We start from the raw sequence: 24,395 nt of genomic DNA, 5'->3' as shown, positions 1-24,395 counted from the left end.
CATTATGGTAAACTGCTGAAAACTAAAGCAAAGGTAAGGAGTAGCCATGGCAAGACAGGGAGGAACATATTAGCTTTAAAGGAGCCACAGTTCAACTTCCGGATGACCTAACAAAAATAGTGGAAGCTGGAAGAGAACATGTATATATTCCAAGTAAAAAATAGCCATATTAGAATACTGTACTTAGCAAAAGTATCCTTTAAGGAAAAAAGTGAAAGTTATTTTCAAATAAAATTAGAGCACTCCCTATCAGGAGGCCCATATTAGAATGAGTGGAACAGGCAAATATTAAAATATAGGAAAGGAGAAGAATTCTGTGATAAAGAGAAACCTAACCCAAAGGATGGAAATGCCCAGAAGCATCCTTGGCCATGAGGTGTATCCTGATTACTATGACGTAAAGCAAGGAATCACAAATTTTCCAAAAAGCAGACATTCCATTTAGTTAGCTAACTGCATCTGTCACAACACTCAACTCTCTTGTGGCACCGAAATAGCCACAGACAATACGTAAATGGACACTTGGAAGGGGAGAGAAAGAAGAGGCGTACTGTTCATTCTCAAACACGGAGTGCCTCTCCTGTGCCCCGTGCTATACGGGGCATGGGAGATCCAGTGTAAATAAGGAAAGCCTTTGCTCTCTACCCAGTGGGACAACAGTATAATTACAGATTGTGAATTTTAACAATCAGTAAAAATGACCTTCTGAGATCCATTGTAACTTGGTAGAACAAAAAAGCTATCAGTCCATGAACCATTAATATCTCCTGTGTCAGTCATGAATATGACTTCAAACATTTGAGTGTGAATCCTGTGAAGTGTTGTTCCAAGTAAGACACTGGTATAAAGGCACAGTAACTTGGGTTCACCAAAATCTCTTTCTAAAACAGCAGATTAGGGGCACCTGGGTGGCTCAGTGGGTGAAAGCCTCTGCCTTCGGCTCAGGTCATGATCTCAGGGTCCTGGGATCGAGCCCCACATCGGGCTCTCTGCTCAGCGGGGAGCCTGCTTCCTCCTCTCTCTCTGTCTGCCTCTCTGCCTACTTGTGGTCTCTGTCTGTCAAGTAAATAAATAAAATCTTTAAAAAAAATAAATGAAACAGCAGATTGAAGGACAGGGTAACAATTTTGGTTTTTCTTTGTTTTGATCTGGCTTTTAACTAGATATTAAAATAAGCCCCAGACCACTAAAAATGAGTGACAGCTAGAAGGAAATCTCTGGTAGGTTTAAACTCAATGTTAATTTTATCTCAAATTTGGCGTTTTTGAATACAAAGAACAGGAAAAAAAAATGCATTTGGGGGGCGGTGCCTGGCTGGCTCAGCTGATAGAACATGGCAACCCTTGATCTCAGGGTCGTGATTTCAAGCCCCACTGGCTGTTAGAGCTTACTTACTAAAAAAAAAAAAAAAATCTCAGGAAAATAGTTATGTATAAAAAATAATTAATAATTTTCACAGTTTTATGTTGACATATAGCTCTGCCTAAACATACGTCTAACAATAAGAATGTGTATTTAATACAAAACAATTTTAAATAGTAAAATAGAGCTGACACTTCTATTTCCAACTTGGAAGTACAAGGCGTGACAAATGCCGAGCAGGGGTTGTGCTCAGAGCCAAGATCATGTGCCTGGGGAGCTCCTGGAAGGGGAGACCTGGGCCCCCGGGAGCAGAAGAATGCTGGGCCGGGCTTGTAGCCGCTGCTGAAAGCCAGTGCGGGCAGCAGGTGAGACATGTGAGCAGACACGCAAACACGGGGATTCAAATCCAAGTCAGGATAAGAGAGGTCAAAGGAAGCTCAACGGTGCCATACGGACGGAGAGAAGGGTCCCCTGTCACTTCCTGCCATAGGGAGGGACCACTTTTAAGTGTGAAGAGATCTGAGCCCAAAGATTTGCAGCCCCGAGAGAACGCCTGTGGCAGGGAAAGTTGGAGAACAAGATGACTGACTGTTGGTGATCGGCGTTCTCAGCAGACAGCATGTGGGGAGGCTAGGGGGTTGATCCTGTCTGTCAAAGTGAAAAATTAATACTAACTTTTTTTTTTAATTGCACTAGAAATAGGTAGGTTCTACATAATGAGATCCTGGAATTCAATTTCACTGAGACCAATTATTACACAAAGTAGAACAGCAACTTATTCTGAGGGCTGGGGAGTAACGTTATACACGTGTAACGGTAGGGCCTCAATTGTCCGTGACAACCCCAGCTACGTTACAAAAAAGTTCTCAATAAAGGTGATTATTCAATATACTACACATTTTTTTCCTGGTCTCAAATAAATTAATAAACAGAAAAAAAAATACCATCAGAGAAAACATCTAGAATTTGGGTTTTAAAATAACTTGTTCTATCCTTCTGTCTCAGCTCTGCCAGGTGAGCTTGTAACACTCTGCCACTAAAAAGAAAAAAGGCTGAACAAACACAAGCTACATCGATTCGAAGTCACTGGAGAGTTTCTAAGGCAACTAACACCCACGGTGCAGATTCTGGGAGAAAGGACATGTAGGGAAGTGATCTAGGCTAGCTGTCTTCTCCGGTATTCACGAATTTCCATGTTGTGTCAGGTGAGAAACTAAGGGAAAAAGCATGCAGGCGAAGAGCACAGCAGAGGAGTGCCTAGTGGCTTAGTGGGCTACCTGTCTGCCTTCTGCTCTCCGCCCAGCCGGGAGCCCGCTTCTCCCTCTCCCTCTGCCTGCTGCTCAAGGAAGGAAGGAAGGTGGGTACAGCGAAGCATTCATTAGACTCACAACACTGGAAAAACAAAACCACCTAAGGACCTAAGGAGGGAGGCCTCTAAAAACTTCAGGCTCTCACTGTGATCCCTGAAAGGCTGCATCTAGAAACTGAGGTGCGCTACAGGCAGTCGACTTTATCACATCTGAAGACCAGCCAGGGAAAATACCAGTCTTGATTGGACTGAGGTGTCCCGGCTCTAGTTATTTGCCAGAGGATATTGTGAATCCTTTCTGGAAAAAGTAATTTCATCCACAGCTTCTACTGTTTTTCATATACAATCCCCAGTTTCTCATCAGAACTTACCAAACATACCAGGAAATAGAACGAAAAGAGAAACAGATCTATGGGTGCTTGGATTGGTCAGTTGGTTAAGTATCTGACTCTTGATTTTGGCTCAGGTCATGATCTCAGGGTCGTGAGACTGAGCCTTGCATCAGGCTCCACACTGAGCAGAGTCTGCTTGTCCCTCCCCCTCTGCTCCCCTTTCTCTCAAATATTTTTTTAAGATCAAATATTACAGAGAAACATACCCACACAGGGAATTCACACAATGGACTGTGACCGGACATGGACTTTGAAATAACCAAGATTGACACAGCCAATAAAATATGAACCAACAGTGAGTATTATCACCATAGAACTGGAATCTATAAAAAATCAAGTGGGAATTCTAGAACAGATATATAGAGAACTTTATGTATGGGATAACTACCAACCAGACACAGGTAAAGAAAGATTAGTGAGTGTAGGTCAATAGAAACTATCCAGACTAAAGTATAAAGGAAAGGTACAGGGGGTTCCTGGGTGGCTCAGTCAGTTAAGACTCTGTCTTCAGCTCAGGTCATGATCCCAGGGTTCTGGTATCGAGCTGTGTCGGGGCCTCTGCTCAGCAGGGAGTTTGCATCTCCCTCTCCCTCTGCCTGCAGCTCCCCCTGCTTGTGCTTTCTGTGAAATAAATAAAATCTTAAGAAAAAAGAAAAGTACAAAAAACCCCATAAAACACACCAACAGACATGGTGCAAAAGTCTACATACACGTAACTGCAATCTGAGAACGGATGAGAAAGCAGCATTCAAAGAAACTATGGTTAAGAATTTTTCCAAAACTGATGAAAGGCACCAATAAAAGAAGCCCTTCGAGGGAAATGCTCAACATCAGGGAAATGCAAATTAAAACCATAATAAGTTATCTCTTCACACCCACTAGAAAAACCATAATAAAAGATATATAGAAACAAGTGCTGGGGAGGTTGTGTAGATGCTGGAACCCTAACACTAGTGATTCCTTAACCTTAACACTAAGTGATTCCTTACTAGCAGGAATGTGAAGTGATACGGCCACTGTGGAAAATAGGCACTTTTAAAATGTTTTACTTATTTATTTGACAGAGACAGACACAGGGAGAGAGGGAACACAAGCAGGGGGAGTGGGAGAGGGAGAAGCAGGTTTCCTGCTGAGCAGGGAGCCCAACGTGGGCTCAATCCCAGGACCCCAGAATCATGACCTGAGCCAAAGGCAGACACTTAATGACTAAGCCACCCAGGCGCCCCCAAAATAGGTAGTTTCTTAAGTTAAAAGATAAATTTACCTTGGGGCACCTGGGTGGCTCAGTGGCTTAAAACCTCTGCCTTCAGCTCAGGTCATGATCCCAGGGTCCTGGGATTGAGCCCTACAGCAGGGTCTCTACTTAGTGGGGAGCCTGCTTCTCCCTGCCTCTCTGCCTACTTGTGACCTCTATCTTTAAAAATTAAAAAAAAAATAAATTTACCTTATGAACCCACAATTCCACTTCTGAGTAAATGCGTAAGAGAAATGAAAACTTGTCCACACAAAGATGTGTATGCAAGTGCTCAGCAGCATTATTCATAATAGCCAAAAAGTAGAAACAATCCAAACGTTATCACCTGACAAGTGAGTAGACAAATTGTGGCATATCCACACAACAGAATTCTGTTGTGATAAAGGAGTGAACTGATACACACTGACTGGACCTTTGAAACATGCTACGTGGAAAAAGCCAGACACAAGAAACCACATATTATAGGAGTCCATATCCATTAAATTTTCAGAAAAGGCAAATCTGTAGAGACAGTGGACTACTGATTTCCTGGCACGAGCCGTGAGAATGGGAAGTGAGGGCAAAAAGGCACAAGGGATCTTTTTGGGGTGATAGAAATATTTTAAAATAGGATTGTGGTGATGCTTGTACATCTTTGAATATACTAGAAACCACTGAAATGTACAGTTTAAATGGGTGAATTTTATGATTAAGTAAACATCCTCAATAAAGCTGTTTTTTTAAAAAGATGAAACAAAGATGTTTTAAGATGCAATTGTCTTAAAACTAAGAAGATTAATTATCTTTAAACCTACAGTAAACTTATACAGAATCATAGGGCACCTGGGTGGCTCCGTCAGTCAGTTGAGCATCCAACTCTTGATCTCAGCTCAGGTCTTGATCTCGGGGTTGTGACTTCAAGTCCCATGTAGTGCTCTACTGTGGTTGTGGAACCTTTTTTTTTTTTTTAATTAAACTTAGGCTGAATGAAAATGATCCCAGATGGAAACATGGAAATGAGAAAAGGGATAATGATCAATGTGGGTAAATTTAAGTAAATATTACTATATAAAACAACAACACCAATTTTGCATAGGATTTAAAATGTCTGTAAAATTAAAATGCCTGACAACAATATCAAAGGCTGGAAAGAGACAAAGAGAGTATATTATTTTGTGATACCGATGTTATTTCGGAAGGGATAAAAGTGATGGATATGGGGCATCTGGTGGCTCAGTCAATTAAGCAAACAACTCTTGATCTCAGCTCAAGTCATGATCTCAGGGTCATGAGATCAAGACCTGTGTCGGTCCCCACACTGCGCATGAAACCTGCTTAGGGTTCTCTCTCTCTTCCTCTGCCCCTCACCACCTCCCTCTCCCTTTCAAAAAAGAAAAAAAAAAAAGCAATGAATACTACACTCTAATAAATCAAGGATGCATGTTGTGATTCATAGGTTAACTACTAAAAGAATAGTGAAAAAATCACAATAAGCCAAAAGGGAGGAGGAGTATAGATAATAAATATTTGATTAATCCAAAAGAAGTAAGGAGAGAAAAAGGAATACAGAATGAGTGAAATAAATATACAACAAGCAGTAAGATAGAAGAGTTAAAGCCAAATATAGTCAAAGTATATTATATGTAAATGATCTAAGTAATTAAAAAGCAGGTTATTCAAATCTGTAAAAACCAAATAAAGCAAGTATATGCTGCTTGCAGGAGCCACAATCTATAAGTATACTTAAAGATTGAAAGTAAAAGAGTGGGGGAGGCCGGCAGAGTAGGAGGACCCTAAGATTGCCTCATCTGATACAACTAGACAATATTCACATCAGCATAAATAACCCAAAAAACAACCCAAGACAAGCAGAACAAGCTCCACAACTGAAGGAAGAGAAGAGGTCACATTGAAGAAGGTAGGAATGATGAAGATTTAGTTTGGGAACAAAAGGGACCATGGCCATCATCCATGCTGGAGAGGAAACCGGGGTTGTGGAGAAGGACAGGATACTAACTCTTTCATTGCGAAGCTCACACAGGGAAGACAAATCCCTGTAGCATTTGGCTCTGAAAGCAACATTGGCTGAATCCTGTGAGTTCTTACAATCAGTGGGATTTAAAGCCTGGAATTTTTAAATTGGGGGGTTCAGCTTGGAGAATGTTAGGAATCTGAGTCCCCACCCTTAAACAGCCAGCAAAGAGATACAGTGTAGAAGCAGCAATTTGAAAAATGCCAGGGGCAGATGGGAGAGTTGTTTACTCATCTCAGAGCATATCCTGGAGAGACAGAGTGCAGGGAGGCCCCAACCCTAGGAACAAAGGAACTGGCATGTACCACTTTCCTCTCCCACCCTCCAGGATAAACATATGGCCACCTGCACCAACCTGCTCTGACACTGCCTAACTTGCTTACACCAAGCCCCGCCCCCCATGTGCCCCTCCTAGTCATGTTTGCCTCAGTCCTGGTGCTGTGGGCCACTTCCCCCAGAACGCAGGCACAAACCCCATTAATATCTCATCTTTCGCAGGCCTTGGTTCCAGCAGCAGTGGTGGCAGCATGTCACATTTCGAAAGCAGATCAACATACACGTTGTTAAAACATCATGCCCCAACCATTGAGGGACCAAACACTGCCCACAATAGGAAAAGAAAGCTACTGCAGACAACTGGACTGAAAGAAAAAAAGGCCGGGACTCAACAGCAAGGGACATACAACACACACAGGAGACACTCCATGGAGTACCAGACCCTGGGGAACAAAAGACACTGTATGACAGGGCACTACAGGACCTCTTCATAAGCCTGTTACTTTCAAAAGCAAAAGATATCGCTAACTTTCCTAACACACAGAAGCAGAGTCAGACAAAATGAGGAGACAAAGGAATATGTCCCAAATGAAAGGACCACACCACAGCATGAGACCTAAGCAAAACAGATATAAGTAATATGTCTGACAGAGAATTTAAACTAATGATCCTAAAGATACTCACTGGACTTGAGAAAAGAGGGGCAAGCATCAGTAAAACCCCTTAACAAAGAGACAAAACAAGAACCAACCAGAGATGAAGACAATAAATGAAATTAAAAATACACTTGATGGGGGCACCTGGGTGACTCAGTCAGTTATGCTTCTGCCCTTGGTTCAGGTCATGATCCCAAGGTCCTGGGATCAAGCCCTGCATCAGGCTCCCTGCTCACCAGGGACTCTGCTTCTCCCTCTCCTGCTCTCACACACACTCTCTCTCTCTCATATAAATAAATAAAATCTTAAAAAATATATACTTAATGGAATAAATAACAGGCTAGAGGAAGCAGAGGAATTAATTAATGTCCTGGAAGACAGAGTAATGGAAAGTAACCAAGCTGAACAAATAAAGGAGAGAAAAAAATTATGGAAATTGAGAACAGTTTTAGGGTAATCAGTGACTGCATAAAGTATAATAACCACCACATTATAGGGATCCCAGAAGAAAAAGAGAGAGAAAGGAGGACAGAAAATTTATTTGAAGAAATAATAGCTGAAATATTTCTTATCCTGGGGAAGGAAACAAATATTCAGATCCATGAGGCACAGAGATTACCCCCGAAAAAATCAAACTAAGGAAGTCCATAACAAGACACAAAATGGTAATAAGCAGTGCTAAAGAAAACTTTTTTTAAAAAGATTTTATTTATTTATTTGACCGAGAGAGAGTGAGAAGGGAACACAGCAGGGGAAGTGGGAGAGGGAGAAGCAGGTTTTCCACTGAGCAGGGAGCCTGATGTGGGGATCAATCCCAGGACCCTGCGACCCTCACCTGAGCGAAGGCAGATGCTTAATGACTGAGCCACCCAGGTGCCCTTAAAAAACTTTTTAAAGCCTCAGAAGAGAGGCGCCTGGGTGGTTTAGTCAACTAAGTATCGGCTATTGGCTCAGTCAGATCATGATCTCAGGGTCCTGGGATTGAGCCCCATAGCAGGCTTCTTGCTCAGTAGGGCTCCTACTTGTCCCTTACTCTCTGCTTGCTGCTCCCCCTGCTTGTGCTTGCTGTCAGATAAATAAATAAAATATTTTTTTAAATAATAATAGGGGTGCCTCGGTGTGTCAGTGGGATAAAGCCTCTGCCTTCGGCTCGGGTCATGATCCCGGGGTCCTGGGATCAAGCCCCGCATTGGGCTCTCTGCTCAGCAGGGAGCCTGCTTCCCTTCCTCTCTCTCTACCTGCCTCTCTACCTACTTGTGATCTGTCTGTCAAATAAATAAATAGAACCTTAAAAAAAAAAGGAGAATACTTCTTAAAAAAATAATAATAATAAAGCAGAAGACAGTTACACACAAGGGAAACCGCATAAGGCTATACGTGGATTTTTCAACAAAAACTTTACAGGACAGAAGGGAATGGCAGGATATATTCAAAGTGCTGAAAAGGGGAAAAAAAAGTGCTGAAAGAGAAAAGATTCATAGAATAAAAGGATATAAAATATGACACCAACTACCTAAAAAACACGGAAGGTGGGGGAAAAGAATAAAGAACGGGTAAACAGGGGCACCTGGAAGACTCAAGAAGTTAAGCACCTGACTCTTCAGCCGAGGTTTTGATCTCAGGGTTATGAGTTCAAACTTTGGGTTGGGCTCCGTATTGGATGTGGAGACTACAAAAAGGGAAAAAAAAAAAAAGAATGGGCTCAGGGGCACCTGGGTGGCTCAGTGGGTTAAGCCTCTGCCTCAGGGTCCTGGGATGGGGGCCCACATCAGACTCTCTGCTCAGCAGGGAGCCTGCTTCCCCTTCTGTCTCTGCCTTCCTCTCTACTTGTGATCTCGCTCTCTGTCAAATAAATGAACAAAATCTTAAAAAAAAAAAAGAAAAAGAAAAAGGAATGGGCTCAAACAACCATCAACTTCGTATAGACTACGACCTGCAGAAGATATAATATACAAACCTAACCACAAATCAAAAAGCAGTAATAGGTATGCAAAGAATAAAGAGAAAGAAATCCAAATAGATCACTAAAGAAAGCCAACAAACCATGAAAGAGAGCAAGAGAAAGATCAGGAAAAAAAAAAAAAAAACACTACAAAACTACCCAAACAAGTAACAAAATGGCAATAAATACATATCAAAAATTACTTTGAGGGTGCCTGGGTGGCTCAATGGGTTAAGCCTTTGCCTTTGGCTCAGGTCATGATCTCAGGGTCCTGGGATCGAGTCCCACATCAGGCTCTCTGCTTGGCAGGGAGCCTGCTTCCTCCTCTCTCTTTGCCTGCCTTTCTGCCTACTTGTGATCTCTCTCTGTCAAATAAATAAATAAAAAAAATCTTTTAAAAAAATTACTTTGAGGGTCACCCAGTTGGCTAAGTAAGTAAAACATGTGATTCTTAATCTTGGGGTCATGAGTTCATGCCTCATGTTGGGCATAGAGCTTACTTAAAAAAAATAGTTAAGAAATAATTACTTTGAAGGTATATGTACTAAACACTCCAATCAAAGGACACAGGGTGCCATAATGGATAAAAAGACAAGATCCAACCACATGTTGCCTACAAAAGACTCATTTCAGACATAAAAACACCTGCAGATTTAAAGTGAGGAGATGAAGAAACATTTATCATGCAAATAGATGTCAAAAGAAAGCCAGGTTAGCAATACTTGTATCAGACAAAATAGACTTTAAGTTCCATTATTTAAGTAGCCACACTAAGAAAAAGAAGAGTGATTTAAAGCCAAAATGTACACAGAACGATTGAAGGTAGAATTTAATGTCATGGGAAACAAACATACAATAGAGAATGATCAAAGCAAAAAAAAAAAAATTGATTCTTTAGGATGCTAAAAAATTAATAAACCTATGAGCAATACTAATCACAAAAAACCACACACATTTATCAACACCAGGAACAAAAAAGGGAACACTACAGATGTTATAGACATTGATTAAATACAGAACTTTAAGTGACTAAATTTGAACATGTTTTTTCAAAATGAACAAATTCCTAGAAAAGCACAACTTACCAGAACTGTTACAAGAAAAAAATGGAAAATCTTAACAGTGAGGCACACTTCACATTCCTATCCAACTGCCTAATAGACATATAAGCTAGTTCAGAGAACCAGGGATTATCCATGACTGTTCTGAATAATATCTTCCCTCTTGTAGCTCTTACTGATTTACAACACAGGTTGGATTCACAGTTTCAACAGATTTCTTAAACGAGAATTATTATGGGGGTGGTGGTGGTGGTGGAGTAAAAACCTGAAAGGTAAAATGGTGATACTTGAGAAGATTCTAGTAACTTCAAGCACCCAAAACCCCAAAGATTTCCCTTGTCAACAGTAGCAGCTCCTCCTCCCCTATCTAATGAGGTTGGCTGACTTTCTTGAATACCCTCTAATGACCACAACAAAACAGAATTCCAGTTCTCATTTACCACTCCTACACCTCATACTGCCTCTGACCCCTGCCTAAGCCAAACCTTCAAATTCTCTGTAATTCCAAAGTCAAACCCTGGAAAAGAAGGCTTACATATTAACAGAGTTACAAGGATTTCATAACTCTTGAGGAATATATGTTAAAAACAAAAACAAAATCCTCTGAGAATGCTAACCCAAGGGGAGACAAACGTAATTTAGATCAAGCTGAATTTATTGATAAGGGTACATTTCAATGCAATAATCAAAGGTGAAGCTCTAAACCAGGTTCCAGTATAATTCTGTGTCCCATTCTGCCCTGAAACCCAGACAGGTCATATAACTAAACTAAGATCACGTTTCCTTGAGGATTTGTTTCCTGCAATATTTCTGATATCAATTACTTGATCAGCATTTATATTCAGACGACAGAATCTCCTTGCTCTAGTTGAAGCAAAAGGAATTTATGAAGCAGCATCGTAAACTCATGGTATCACTGAAAAAGATCTGAAATGGATTGTAGGCTGAATTCCAGGAATGACTTCCAAACCCATAATCACAGAAGTGAAATTGCAAGGCACAGCTGCTGTTTTTATGATCGAGAAGTTCCTGCCACATCAGAAAACCTCCATCCATCACAGCCATTAGCTCCAAAATCACCCTTGGTAAGATCCAAGCCTGCATAATAATATAATAGATGCCTCAGGCCTTGCTGTTCCCCCAACATAACTCAGTTCTGCATCAAAATCTCATATAAGTGCATCTGATCAGAGAACTTTGGGGTTTTTTTTGGAATCTTAGCTCTAAAGGAGTCTGGGAAGCAGGTTTTAGCTTTCCAGACTCTATAGCTCAGGAAAGTATAAAAGGGAATTGATAATCTATGGTATCTTCTTTGTATAATTCTGATTACCGTATTATGTAGATATAGGTAATGGGTCCGACAACATGCTTTTTCACTTTGTATGTTTTGGAGATAATTTCACGTTAACATACGGATTACCTCATCCTGATTGATGACAGCACTGTATTGTTCTTATGGATGTGCCATGATTTATTCAACACTGCCCTTCCGGAGGACACTTAGACTTCTTCCATCTACACTGTTAAAAACACCGATATAGTCCTCCGTCCTAACCACACAGCTATAAGAAAGGACTAGGATGCTGTACATATCTTTTTCATTATACCCTTTTCATTCTTTTTTCCTTTTTAGAAGCTTGAAGTTGGATCTCTGGGTCACAAGCCACTGCTTTTCTTTACATGTGCACGTCTCTCCCTACCACCCCTGAAGTCTAACATGTTCCTTTCCCAAAGAGAGTATATACCGAAACGCTCTTTGGGTTTTTGGAATTTCAGATGTAAAATAGCCTGGCTCGCATTCGTTTCACTGAAGCATATCTGGGTCAGGCATCTTGAAAAATTCCATAATTGAGTATGATGTCATCTTCCACGCTTCTGAATAATTCATCTTTCAAAGCTGAGAGCCAGTACTCTAAGCCAATTAAGCACAATAACCCACAAAGGTGTTCTCTGTTTATAAAAATGCATTTCTCACCCCAGGGCAAACACACAACTACTACAGGCGGCAGCGTGATGCGCCCTGAAATGAGGTGTCACATCGTCAGAGGAACATGAAAGAGAACCCAGTGTGGGGTTTGAACTCACAGCCCTGAGATGACGACCTGTGCTCAGATCAAGAGACGGATGCTGAACTGAGCCACCCAGGCACCCTGAAATACGTACAGTTCAGCAAGTCCTACCAGGCAGATCACTGATAGGAAATGTAGAAAGTCTTAATTTTCTGAACTTTGTTTTCACCATCTATAAAATGAGATAAAACCTCCTTTCATAATGCTCTAGAAGGACTAAACAGACATTAAACTAAAATATACTACTATTATTCTAGGATGTCTGTGCAAGTAAATGTGTCAAAAATGCAGGAGACCATGTTCTTGGCTAAGAAGGGCCGGAAGTGGTCCATTGACCAACTTTCCTACGATCACTACCTTCCTCCTTGAGTGATTTTCTCTTACTGTGGCTATAAATGTACCTTGACGTTCATCTCCAAACAAAGCCCGTCTCCAGCCTGGGCCTCAACAAGTCCGAAGCAGTACAGAAGGGCCAGGGATGTGCTGCCACAGAGCAGAGAACACAAAAACTAGAGCGTACTCATCACGAGCTCCCTAATTCATGTCTATAAATAAGCGTTATCTAATGGAATAGCTTAGATTTTGTGATTTCCTTTGAAGATGTGTAATGGATATATGCCATGGTGAGATTCCAAATTTAATTGGGCCACTTGAAGAATCAATAAAGCCTGGCTAGCGAGGCACAGACTGCACCTCAACTAGTCAGGGAACCATCTGCCTCTTAACTCTCTGTACCTCAGCCTCTTATGATATCAAGTAAGGATAATCACAGGTCACAGGTCAACTATGCAGCTTAAATATTATTTATAAAGCATTTAGAAGAACAATGCCTGCCACAAGTAAACTGTATCCCTGTAATTAAAAACAACCAAAAAGCAGCTATTTATTTGGTAAACCAGGTATTCTAAAATTTTTAGTCCTCTATCTTGAACACATTGCCCCATCTTTTTTTTTTTAAGATTTTTTTATTTATTTGTTAGAGAGAGAGAGAGAGAGATACAGAGCACAAGCACAGGCACAGAATGGCAGGCTAGAGGCAGAGGGAGAAGCAGGCTCCCTGCCGAGCAAGGAGCCTGATGTGGGACTCGATCCCAGGACCCTGGGATCATGACCTGAGCCGAAGGCAGCCGCTTAACCAACTGAGCCACCCAGGCGTCCCAACATTGCCCCATCTTTATTACGACTTAGATCCAGGCGGGTCTACCCCACTTTTCTTTACTAGTCTTCTCTTAGGACTTTTCCACTCTTGCTCCTGGATTTTAATAATACTTACACCTGCAACACTCACCATGGTCTGGCTTGCATCAGGGATAGACGTCTGCACCCCTGTCTTCCAAGGCTCCCAACAGAAGACTCGTGGACAGCTCCAGGATCAGCTGGGCCTAGGGATCCCAGCAGACTTGTCAGTAGGCCTGGGGCCGATGTGGACACCTGACATCTCTTAGCTCCTTAGGTGATCCCGCTGCACAATCAGGTCTCTGCAAGATTTCGTTTCCGGAGGGTAGGGTTAGAGTCCCGGCTCCTTTTCTCTGTTCACCTATAATGCCTTAAACTGCACCAGTACTCAGACTGTTTTTGAGAGCTTTGTCCTTGTCTGAGGACTACATGGGTCTGGGGCACTTCATGACTCTCAAGGTGTATATACGCAAGTAAAATGAAGGAACAAAACATTGCTGAGAGGTGATTCTATCCCTTTCAGAAGCACAGGATCTGGGAACGTACACACCACGGTGAACTGCTCCTGCCATTTACGTTGCTCACGGGGATTTGCAAAGCTGAGGTTACAGTTACCACCATGCTTCTGGAAGCTCCTCCTTATTGAGCAATCATCATAAAGATGCCACCTTCAGTTGGCCACCGTTGAGCTTGCCAGGACTGTCATAACAAAGTACCACAAACTGGCTGACTTAACCAACAGAAATTCGTTTTCTCACAGTTCTGGAGACCAGAAGTCAGAGGTCAAGGTATCAGCAGAGTTGTTTCTTCTGAGGCCTCTTTCCTTGTTTTACAGATGAGTGATCTTCACCCGTGTCCGTTTCCTTTACCAGACCAGTGACACGGATGAAGGAACTCGTTTTTAACTCAATCACTTCTTTGAAGACGTCATCTCCAAATATGCTCATACTTCTGAGGTACCAGCGGTTAGAACTTCCATATATGAATCTTGGGGTAACACAATTCAACCCCTAACACAGTAGTCACTTGTATACATGCAGATAGGCGATTTTGGAGTGTCTGGCCCTACGATGCAGCTTTGGCGATCAGATACTACAAGTTCACATACCTGATGACGGGCTGAGAGCTTCTGGTACGCTCATGTTCCTCAGGACACAGCTGAAGGTGTTTACCTCCAAGCGTGTATACAGGCCAACGTGCTGAAAAGGAGACTCTTAACACCTTTGCCCTTTGATGTGCTGAGGAACTCAGCTCAGCACACACGAGAGGTTATGAACAACTCACCTTTGAAGGAAGGAAACACCGAGCCTCATGTATGAAACTACAAGAAAACTGCAAACTAGCTTCTAGGTTTGGCCTGGAAAACTCAAATCATGAGTCTTTTACTTGTATTAAAACCTGGAGCTTCTTGGGTCACCTACAGACTAGAAATCTATGCTGGGCTAATTTAAAACTGGACGATTAGCTAATACTGTTTACCGTATGTGGGGCACCATGGTAGCCCTTTACATGTATTAACATCAAACAGCATTACAAATGGGAACACTTACTGTTCTCTTTTACAGTTAACAGAGGAATAAAAAGTTCACAAAACTTGGCTAAGGATACAAACCATCATGCAGCAAAGCCCAGAGTGCAGACATTCGGCAGGGCTCCAGAGCCCACAACTCACGTCCTGCCTCTCAGTGTGACCATTACCCAACAATAGACTGACCCCAACAGCAGCAGCAGACAAGGCCACCGGCAACAGTAACAGATGGCTGAGTAAACCCTTGGCAAAAGTGCAGTTACCAATTGGTTTATTTCCTGGGAATGACTTAGAATGTGCCATAGGAGTCTAAGAGGGAAAACATGGGAAGGATAGTTGTAAATAAGCAACAGCTACATTCTTTTTTCTTTTTTTTAAAGATTTTATTTATTTATTTGACAGAGAGAGATCACAAGTAGGCAGAGAGGCAGGCAGAGAGAGAGGAAGGGAAGCAGGCTCCCTGCTGAGCAGAGAGCCCGATGCCAGACTCGATCCCAGGACCCTGAGATCATGACCTGAGCCGAAGGCAGTGGCTTAATACACTGAGCCACCCAGGCACCCCCAACAGCTACATTCTCAAACCACTTCCCAGGTTTCTTGTTTTCCTATCAGGTTAACAATCGTGGACAGCATCTCAACCAGTGCTGGGAAATGAAAGCAATTAACCCAGCATGAGCTAGTGAGACGGATGGAGAGCCGGAGCTGGTAGTTCAGCACCAAGTTTCCTGGAAACAGAGGTGGCCTGCCCTCAGGATGCCTTTGGCAAAAGGCTGTCTGGAGCTGCCCCAGTCCTACCAGCGCTATCGACAGAGGCTTCATGACCCAGTATCAAGTAGCCAGCTCTAACCACCACCACCTCGCCCAGTTCCTCAACTGTACACCCACCCAAGTTCTCCATGAAGGCAGTAAAGGCACTCCCTTAGGGAGGACGAGGGCCGGACATGAGAATGGGAAACAGAGAAAGCATAGTTCATTTAGCCACCGTTATGCAGAAATACAATATTATCCCAAAGTTATGCTACTTAGAAAATACTTTCTCCACTTCTAACCATAGAAAACAAAACCAAGCTATACCTAATTTTTCCCTAAATGACTTTCTTCTTCCACAAAATGAGATTACAAGAGAAACCTGTATTTTAAAAAAGGTTTTTATTTTAATCCTTCCTAGAGGAATACAGATTTGAATGAAATACATTCATTCCATAAATACATTAGCAGCAAAACCCTCCCACCAGAGTCCGCTCTACTCCAGCCCAGAGGCTGCCCTTTAGAGCAGAAGCAGTTCCATCCACCAGCCTCTCAACGTCATCTCAACGATGTGTTTGCTTCTTGCTGAAAGCAGGTTATATGTGTGAGATCAAGTGAAAGACCAGATGGATGGATTAACTACACTGGGACCCTGAAAACACACCCATGTGGTGACCATCGAGCCTTCCATACCTTCGAAATCCGTTAACACCGACCATGCTTAACTGATGAGACCCTTCACCACAGACAACTGAGGCCTAACCTTGCAAACGCACTAATATCTGAAATCCTTCGTCATTCTGAGTTGGCAACATTTTAATGGTGTCTTTCTTGTTCTTTCTCGAAGGAAAAGGCAGATATAAAGGATCATTTCCTCCTCCTTTCCACAGTCCAAGGTACCACTTAGCCAGCTGAGTCCACACGTGCTTGTTGTCAGGAGATAATCCAACAGGTATTATATGACTCACTACACCTCCAGCTCCCCTTTGTCTAGAGGCTAGAAGCTTTACTGGAGAGAGAGAGACATGTCTAAACCTACAAAGATCTCTAAGGAACAAAAACAGGTGTCTCAAACTGGCTTCCATCAAAGCTAGTTTTTTTGGACAGTGGCCCAGATGTCTCTCCTTTTTTTTTTCTCCACCATTGCCTGTTGCCTGACTGGTTCTTTTTCATTTGCCCTTGAGGCATCTGCTGAAATTCTGGGAAGATCTACCCTAAACTCCCAAGTAGCCAAGAGAGACTAAGGCAGGTGGTACTTTAAACTTGTCAGCTTAAGTCAGATAAGCTTACACTGCTGTGTTCCAATTCATTCTGGGATGACTTAAGTCACAACAGTCTACATAAAACACAACACCAGAACCACAATCAGCAATCGGGATGACAGCGAGGCAGGGACCAAGTTTAGAGTGCTACTACATCACAGGGCCGGGAAGAAAAAGGAACAAGGGGAAGAATTTCAAATAAATCTGATTTGTCTGGGCGGAGGACAGCTTGGACTCAGGTATAAATGCATCACCTAGTTTATCAGGAAAATAAGGAACGGACGCCCCATACATCACTTAAAAACAGTTTAGCCTGCTCTCTTTTCCCAATCTGTTCTAGAGTGTTTTCATAGGATACTCCTCTGTAAGTGCTTTATCCATTCCCATTCAGTCTGCTTTGACTGTTTGGCTGGAAGAAAATCAGAAACCATTTTATATAAAAACCACTGTAGTGGATAACCGGTTGCATGTTTTTCCCTTTTGCATTGTCCATCCAAAACTGTTGGCTTTTTACTTAGGTGCCGAGAGAGAGTCACCTGCTGAATACACGGCACTGTTGACCCGACAGTCTTCTGTCCCCACCGAGTCCGCTAGTTCTTCCTCCTCTGAGTCATCATCTTCCTCCTCCTCTTGTGCTGACGAACTGGAGGTGGGACCTTTGCAGGTTTTCAGGTGGCGGGTGAGATGATATTTGGTAAGATAAGCCTTTGTACATTTTTCACAGACATAATCCCGTTTTCCCTCGTGAGAATTGAGATGTTTCTTCAAGTGATTTGTTCTCAAGAACAGCTTGTCACACTTAGGACACTTGATCTGGCGTTCTCTACGAGGAACACGAGAGAAAACATTTGTTTTGGGGTTACAAATGACAAGTAAGGCACACATTTATTCTTCATAACCTCCTCAGGTCTTTGTCAGAAAAGCTCTACCATTCTATCAGATCATGCCCCCGCTCCCTTTTTTTAAAGTAGGCTCCATGCCCAGCATGGAGCCCAACACCAGAGCTTGAACTCACAACCCTAAGATTAAAACCTGAGTCTAATATTTGACTTTGCCTGTTTGGGATCACGCTGTATTTAACTCCTTTGTGTCTGATGTGATGAAATCTATTCAAGTTGCTCCAAGTACCAGCAGTTTGCTCCCTTCCAGGGCTGTATATACGACTTACAAATACACCACAACTTATATGTGGTACCGGATTTGTCTTTTGTTTATGGATGTTTTCGTGCTTTCCAATTATTTATCTTCACAGGAAAGACCACTATGAATATTTCTATATTTGTATATTGGTCTGCATATGCATGAGTTTCTTTAGGGCACATATGGTATAATTAGATCAAAAGATATGCACATCTTCAACTTTACTGGGTAATATTAAACTTTTCCAATATGGCAGTATTTCTTCTGAAGATTTTATTTTGAAGTGGCACGTGGGTGGCTCAGTGGGTTAAAGTTTCTGCCTTCGGGCTCTCTGCTCAGTGGGGAGCCTGCTTCCCCCTCTCTCTCTGCCTGCCTCTCTACTTGTGATCTCTGTCAAATAAATAAATAAAATTTTAAAATATATATATATAGTAATAATTATTTTGAAGTAATCTCTACCCCTAACATGGGGCTTGAACTTATAACCTCAAGATCAAGAGCTGCATGCTCTACCAACTGAACCTGCCAGGTGCCCCTCTAATGAGGTAGTATTAATACATTCATGCCCATCAACAGCCACTTGGGAGTTCCTGCTGCCCCACATTCTCGACTGGAAGATTCAAATTTGAACATTTTTGACAACTGCCCAATACATAATGGGATCTCACTATGGTGCTAACGGTATCCCATTTAACAAAAAATTACCCAACTCAAAATGCCAGTTGTGTCAAGGCTTGAGTAACCCTGGCTAAGACATCTTAGAGCTGGAAAAAAAAAAAAAAACCTAAGACATCATATAGACCAGGAATTCTGTAACTCTTTTTTTGAGCAGCTGAACCTTACATCCTTTTTTTAAAAAATTTTATTTATTTTTTTAAAAAGATTTTATTTATTTATTTGACAGACAGAGATCACAAGTAGGTAGAGCAGCAAGCAAAGAGAGAGGAAGGGAAGCAGGCTCCCTGCAGAGCAGAGAGCCCAATTCGAGGCTCAATCCCAGGACCCTGGGATCATGACCTGAGCTGAAGGCAGAAGCTTTAACCCACTGAGCCACCCAGGCACCCCTGAACCCTACATCTTACAGGCTCAATATGCAAAACAGATAAAAAGGTCAAAATCCTTGAAGAAGTGGTAGGGCGCAGCGAGAAGTTCTTAAGTCTGGCCTCCTTACCATTTCTACCACCTTCTCCCAGCAGAAGAGGGCACTGAGGAATTCTGCAGAGTTGCGGGATGTGGAAAACTAAGCCCCTGCTTTCTCAGAACATATGTTCTAATGGAGGAGTTACACCACAAACAAAAAATACATAACATCGGATCAAACAGTAAAAACTACTATGGGGGAAAAAAACAACAACAAAGCCCAGGTCAGAGTGATGGAGTTCTATTTTAGATAAGATAGTCAAGGAAGAGGGAAGGAAAAAACGAAACAAGGTGGGATCGGGAGGGAGACAAACCGTAAGAGACTCTTAATTTCACAAAACAAACTGAGGGTTGCTGGGGGGTGAGGAGGTAGGGAAAGGGTATGTGCTATGGTGAGTGCTATGAAATGTTTAAGCCTGATGATTCACAGACCTGTACCTCTGGGGCAAATAATACATTATATGTTAATAAAAATAGTTAAAAAAAAAAAAAAAAAACGATAGTCAAGGAAGGCCATTCTGAGATGACATTTTTGAGCAATAACCTGAATGAAGTGGGGCAGGCAGACAAGCTCCTGAGCCTGAAGTCTGTTTACTGTGCCAGAGTCTCATCAAGGGTTGGCAGGGGTGGGGGAGCAATGTGGCTAAAGCAGAACATGAGTAGAAAAGTAAGTCAAGGGACGCCTGGGTGGCTCAGTTGGTTAAGCAGCTGCCTTCGGCTCAGGTCATGATCCCAGCGTCCTGGGATCGAGTCCCACATCGGGCTCCTTGCTTTGCAGGGAGCCTGCTTCTCCCTCTGCCTCTGCCTTCCACTCTGTCTGCCTGTGCTCACTTTCGCTCGTGCTCTCTCTCTGACAAATAAATAAAATCTTAAAAAAAAAAAAAAAAAAAGTCTCATGTTTTTTAAAAAAAAAAAAAAGAAAAAAAAGAAAAGTAAGTCAAGATGAAGTGGGAGAGGCAGTCTCATACCACTACATCATGAAGGGACTTTCACACTTTCTAACCTAAGTATGATGGGAAGCCGTGGGGGAATTATGAGCAGAGATAACACAGTCTGGGTTATGTTTTAAAGGGATCACTCCAGTTATTGTGACAGAATACAGCGCCTGTATATGCATGTCTGGGAAGAACAGAAGCAGAAAGACCAGGAGCAGAGAGGCTGGCTGGAAGACTACTGAGCTGATCCAAACAAAAGATGCTGATGGTCCTGACTAGATAAAGCTAAATGGAGAATGGAAGACTGAGTTAAAGACAGCTCTGAGGTGTTTGGCGTAAGCCACTGGGATGAACGGGGGCACCATTTCCTGAGCTGATGATCAATGGGGAAAAACCAAGTTTGTGGGGGTAATATTAAGAGCTGAGTTTTAGACATACCAGGTTTGAGTTGCCTTAGTGGACAACTGAGAGATGCTGAGTGGATGGTTAGATATATAAGGCTGGAGATATAAATTGTAAAGATGGGGGGCGCCTGGGTGGCTCAGTGGGTTAAAGCCTCTGCCTTCGGCTCAGGTCATGATCCCAGGGTCCTGGATCGAGCCCCACATTGGGCTCTCTGTTTAGCAGGGAGCCTGCTTTCCCCTCCCTCTCTGACTGCTTTTCTGCCTACTTGTGATCTCTGTCTGTCAAATAAATAAATGAATCTTTAAAAATAATAATAAATAAATAAATTGTAAAGATGGTATCTAAAAAGCCATGGGACCACGGAGATGACCAGTAGTATGCATCCCTGCTTGGGCTCTCAAGATGCTCTGAGGGAAAGGGCCAAGTCAGTCTCTGCCACATGCCTCGCACTCCCCTCAAACTGTGGGAAAGGAACTCCTCCTGCACTTGCTTTAGGGCTGTAGCTAAGATTGTTCCTAAGCAGATAAACAAAATGAATTTCAATACTGCTATATCCATTTTGAAACGTCTAAAGGTAAAAAATGCAAACATCTGAAAGTTTTACCAGTGATATCCACAGGAAAATTTATAGTCTCATTCAAAAACATTTTGAGTGGGGGCACCTGGGTGGCTCAGTTGCTTTAGCATCCGACTCTTGATTTTGGCTCAGCTCTCATGGTCATGAGATCAAGCCCTGCATGAGACTCCACGTTCGGCAGGGAGTCTGCCTGAGAGTCTCTCCTCTCTCTCTCTCTCTGTCCCTCCCCTATCATGTGCGCACACACGTGCGCTCTCTCTCTGCTTTTCTAAAATAAATAAATCTTTAAAAAAATATTTTGAGTAGTGCTTAATTATGAATGACTTACATACTAGGTTAAAGCTCTGATGACCTAAAAACTTTGTATCCCATGGGAGTTTGGCAAAGAGGGTTATTATGTCTTGCCATTGTGACAAAGAGTGAGGATCCACACTTAAAGAAAATTGTTTTCATTGGTGAATACCTGATTAAGCCAATTCTCAAACCCAATGGAGAAATAGTTACATCACTAACCTCAAAATAATTTATATTGCATTATGCTGTGAAATGGCTACAGAAAAAGCAAGTGCAAGTTTAGGCATCACCTAAAAGAAGAGATCAAGGAAGAAAATAATTCCATTTATTAATAAGCACAGATCACATCCAGGATATTGTCTTTACTTCTGGGTACCGAATCTGAAACCAGGTGATAAGAGGGAAAGCTGCAGAAATTAGGACTTTAAGCCTGATGAAATGAGGGTTTAAAGGGAATATGACAGCAATCATTAAATACTAAAGTCTGTGAGTTTAAAGAGATACTAAACCTACATGCATCATTCCAGAGACATGTGTAGAGTGAATGGATAGAGGCCGACATAAGCTGATTCAAGCAAAACTTTTGCTCAGAAGTAAATAAATCAGTTGTGTGGTATTCTAGAAGACCACAGTACCACTTGCCAGAGACACTGTGGAAACAAGCCTTTCATCTGGATGAATTCAGTAGCTCTCAACACTGGCTGGACATCAGAGTCGCTTGGGGAGGCTTTAAAAATTACCACAGCCAGGGCTCTATCCCTAACCAACTAAATTAGAATCCCTGGAGGCAGGGCCCTGGCACCAACTGTTTTTCACATCTTCCAAGTGATTATTACGAGCAGTGCTATGGGCTGAACGCTTGTGTGCCCCATCCCCCAGTAAATTCTTATGCTGCAGACCTAAACCACAATGTTATGGTATCTGGAGGTGGAAACTATGGGAGGTAATTAGATTTAGATGAGGTCATGAAGACTGGACCCCCCATGATGGGGTAAGTGTCCGAAGAAAAGGCAGACAGAACAAAGCTCATCTGCTGTCTCCCATGTGGGGACCCAGCACGAAGGCAGCTATCTCCAAGCCAGGAAGAAGGCTCTCCTGAGAATCCAACCATACTAGCACCCCGATTATGGATTTCCAGTCTCCTGAAGGTATTCGGTTATGGGAGCTCAAGCTGACTGACATAAGCAGCTGGACTAAATGATCCCAGAGATCTCTTTCAGCTCTAATGATGTATAATTCTATATAGTATTTAATAATTCGTGTGTCTAGTTTCTAAAATTTCACACTAATACTGGAGCTCCCTCATGAACACTGTTTTTAAAAAGTCATTTTGAGAATTATGAATGTAGATCCAAACTTAATTGATATTTTAGTATCTCAGGTTGCATTTTTTAAAAGATTTATTTATTTATTTGGGAGAAAAAGAGTGAGAAAGAGAGGCGCATACGTGAGCAGGGGGAGGGGCAGAGGGAGAGCAAGAAGAGTGAAACAGACTCCCCGCTGAGTGCAGAACCCCATGTACGGCTTGATCCCACGATCCAGGAGAATATCATCTGAGTCAAAACCAAGAGTCAGATGCCCCTCAGATTGCATGATTAGGAATCAGACAAAAGAGGCGCCTGGGTGGCTCAGTGGGTTAAGCCTCTGCCTTCAGCTCAGGTCATGATCTCAGGGTCCTGGGATCGAGCCCCACAGCCGGCTCTCTGCTCAGACTGCTTCCCCCTCTCTCTCTGCCTGCCTCTCTGCCTACTTGTGATCTTTCTCTCTCTCTGTCAAATAAATAAATAAAATCTTAAAAAAAAAAAAAAAAAAAGGAATCAGACAAAAGAGCAAATATGAAAGCAAAGTAGCTAACTAAACCTCAGAATAAGAATATCAAGTCTTGGGATGCCTGAGTGGCTCAGTCGGTTAAGCACCTTTTGGCTCAAGTCATGATCTCAGGGTCCTGGGTTCAAGCCCCATGTCAGGCTCTCTGCTCCCTCTCCCTTTGCTGCTCCCACTGCTTATGTGCTCTCTCTCAAATACATGTTTAAAAATCTTTGGAAAAAAAAAAAATATATCATTCTTCCATTGAACATGACTTTCTAAACAGTACCTCCATAATACAAACTAATGTCTTCTCCCTCTTCTAACATTTGCTAAAGGCTCAGGGCCACAAAATCTATTCTTTTCTCTTTACCACTACCGTAACTAACACAACCCGACATTTAATTACACTTGGATTCATGCAATGAAGTCTTAATGGGTCGAGCAATATTTGACCTTCTCCTTCAATCATCCTGTCCTGTTGCCAGAGTAATCTTTACAAACGGACATCTCACTATGACATCCTTTTCTTAAAGTCCTTCAACGTTTATACAGGAGTGTGAACACACTTAACATTACTGAACAGTATACTTAAAAATGGTTAAGACGGTGAGGCTCCTGGGTGGCTCTGTCATTTTAAGCATCCGACTCTTGATTTCATCTTGGGTCATGATCCTAGGGTTGTGAGATGGAGCCCTGTGTTGCTCATGGGGCCTGCTTGAGAATCTCTCTTTGCCCCTCCCCCATCGAACCCTCCACCCCTGGCTAAAATAAATAAATAAATAAAAATTTAAAACGGTTAAGACAGTTACTTTTATATTTCATGGGTTTTTTTTTTTTTTTTAACTATAATTAAAACACACACCCAGCACAGTGCCAGCTACATGGGGAGGTAAAACCCTTCAGTGCCTCCCCATTATTTCCAGAAAGAAATTTAATTTTCCTAGTTGGATAAAAGGTTCATGACTTCACTGCTGCTTCTCTATCATTCTCGTATGTACAATACGCTCTAACTGTAAAGAACCACGTGCATTCCAGTCCTTCTTGCATCT

At 42.2% G+C, this 24,395-nt stretch overlaps 1 protein-coding gene across 3 annotated transcripts in view; it reads right to left on the bottom strand.

Annotated features, from left to right (window-relative positions):
- Positions 1–16,171: 16,171 nt before the first annotated feature.
- PRDM4 (PR/SET domain 4) overlaps positions 16,172–24,395 on the bottom strand; it is a 28,315-nt gene continuing 20,091 nt past the window's right edge. For all 3 annotated transcript variants that reach the window (XM_082740553.1, XM_082740552.1, XM_082740554.1), the window contains one exon: positions 16,172–17,869. In XM_082740553.1, the coding sequence (XP_082596679.1) occupies positions 17,557–17,869 (313 nt within the window). In that variant the 3' untranslated portion in view covers positions 16,172–17,556. The remainder of the gene's footprint in view (positions 17,870–24,395) is intronic.

Source organism: Mustela nivalis, assembly GCF_964662115.1.
Source record: "Mustela nivalis genome assembly, chromosome: 7".
NCBI classification, from domain to species: Eukaryota; Metazoa; Chordata; class Mammalia; order Carnivora; family Mustelidae; genus Mustela; species Mustela nivalis.
Note: the sequence above shows the minus strand (reverse complement) of the source record. Positions and strands in the feature narration are given on the sequence as shown.